The sequence below is a fragment of the Pteropus vampyrus genome, unplaced genomic scaffold (genome assembly GCF_000151845.1).
Source record: "Pteropus vampyrus isolate Shadow unplaced genomic scaffold, Pvam_2.0 Scaffold251, whole genome shotgun sequence".
NCBI lineage: Eukaryota > Metazoa > Chordata > Mammalia > Chiroptera > Pteropodidae > Pteropus > Pteropus vampyrus.
In genome coordinates this window covers 433,248-435,278 of record NW_011889032.1, presented here as the reverse complement: position 1 = coordinate 435,278, position 2,031 = coordinate 433,248, and the positions used below count along the sequence as shown (strand labels likewise).

The window sequence follows — 2,031 nt, the reverse complement described above, 5'->3', positions numbered from 1 at the left end:
GTCCCAAGTTCTCACCTCTACACTTTTGCTTAGAAAAAGCTTTTCCTTCCATATCACCTTGTACAAATCCTCCTAGCCCTTCAGAGTCTAATTTAAATGCCATCTCCAACAGGAAGCCTGCCTTGATTGCCCCTGCTGGAAGAGGAAGGGGTGTAGAAAGGAGAAAAGCATAGACGTTTGTTGAATATCAGGCATGTAATATAATATCACAACATCCCGGGGATGTAGTTTATTCTTGTCCCATTTTACAGGCAGAAACTGAGAAGAAATGACTTTCTGCAGGTCACACTGCAGAGAAGGACCAGGTTTTTTGACTCCTTGTCCAGTGCTCATTCTCCTGCTACAATCAGGGGTCCCATGGAGCTGATTATGGCAGACCTTCCTCCTCTCACCTTCGTGGCTGATCCCTGAGGGAGGTCATATGCCCCTTTCCCTCTCGGCTGAAGCCAATGGTGCTGACACTTCTCCATTGGGGCTTCAGCTGGGGCTGCCTTTTGTTCCTGCTGCTCACTTGCTGAGTCGGGGCTTTGTCTCCCAGAGGCCCGCTCCCCTCCATGCCTATAAGAGCCTAACCTCAGCTGGTCCCAGGTCTGGCATGTTCTCTGGGTCTATCGCGGTAAGTCTCAGGCTGGGAGAAGGGGTGGGATCTGAGCTCTGAGTGAGCATCCTGGGAGGCAGGGAGCCCAGGTCCCTAATCATCGGGACATCACTGTGTCATCCTGAATATTATCTTCATCCTAACCCGGGCCAGGCTCCAAGAACAGTACCTGCTGCCTTCATTTAAAACCAAAATTATTCCTGAGGTCCTGTTGCTTCAGTTTCTACCATTAGAGTCACCTCATTGGGTCAGGTGCTGTTCTGGGGACTCTCTCTTAAGCCGAGCACCTAGGCACTTGCCAGGGTGGTACATCCACCCACTAATGATGAGCAGATAAACCAGCAGAAAGTGGGACTCACAGGCAATGAGACCCAGAATAGGTGAATTTTGAGATGGTGACAGGAAAGAAGCAAAAGAGATGGCATTGGTCACAGATGGAAAGGGAAGGAAATGGAGAGGCCACAGCTGCACTTTGCTCCTAGCCCAGACACATCTGGCCCCCATCTGGATCCTGACCCTGCCTAAACCAGACTTCAGTATCAAAGGGGAGAGCAGAGTCAGGGCTAAGGTTATCACGTTCTTCTCTTGTGTAGGAAGAGGGCAACATGGCCTTGCAATGCACCAAGTCGGCGGGACACTGGAAGGTAGGAAGAGGCATGGGGGTTGTTTCAGAAGTGAAGGTGTGCAGGTCAAACCAAGCTCCAGGGGACCCCGCCCCCCAATCCCCACCTCCACCGAATCCCCACCTCACCTCTGGGGGGTTATGAGGGCCCATTTTATAGAGGATGCAATCGAGACTCATAGAGGAGAAGAGGTTTGCCCAAGTTCACACACAGGGGTCTTGGTTTGAACTTGGATCTTCTGGTCCCCAAATTCAATCATTACACTCTCTGGCAGAGTTGGCAAACTGGTGATTGCACAGTCTTTGGGCATGATTTCTTTGACCTCCTCTGCATGTGTCATCATCAGCTTTTGAAAACTGGAGGGTCCATAGAAAAGTCCAGATTTAGTGACAGTCTTGAGAAATCAGAAAGTCGGCCAGCATTCCCACATGACGACAATAGGTGGTGCTGAGCAGAGGTACTCATTTACACCGGCCCTGTGCTCTCCAGTTGCCCCCAGCCCTCACCCTGCCCAGCCCCTGGAGGCATCCGAGTTTGCCATCCCTGCTTTACCTGCTCCACCCTCTAACCCTGCATCCAGGGGTGAGCCCCTAAGGGTTCACCTCCCACAGGGTTCTGATGCAGGTCTCCACCTTTTCTTCCTGTCATAGATTGTAGTGTGGGACGAGGAGGGCTTCCAGGGCCGGCGGCATGAGTTCACCGCTGAGTGCCCCAGCGTGCTGGAACTTGGCTTTGAGACTGTGCGATCTTTGAAAGTGCTGAGCGGAGCGTGAGTCTGGGGAGGGGAACCTCAGTGGGGGTGGGGGAGAC

The 2,031-nt window shown here is 52.3% G+C and overlaps 1 protein-coding gene across 2 annotated transcripts in view; it reads left to right on the top strand.

Annotated features, from left to right (window-relative positions):
* The first annotated feature begins 595 nt into the window (after nucleotides 1–595).
* Nucleotides 596–2,031, top strand: part of CRYBA4 (crystallin beta A4) — a 10,459-nt gene continuing 9,023 nt past the window's right edge. Inside the window, exons 1-3 of one of the 2 annotated variants that reach the window (XM_011374638.2) lie at nucleotides 596–616; nucleotides 1,192–1,242; nucleotides 1,872–1,990. In XM_011374638.2, the coding sequence (XP_011372940.1) occupies nucleotides 596–616; nucleotides 1,192–1,242; nucleotides 1,872–1,990 (191 nt within the window). Of the gene's footprint in view, nucleotides 617–1,191; nucleotides 1,243–1,871; nucleotides 1,991–2,031 lie in introns of those variants that run through there. The other variant, XM_011374637.1, reaches the window with a different exon arrangement.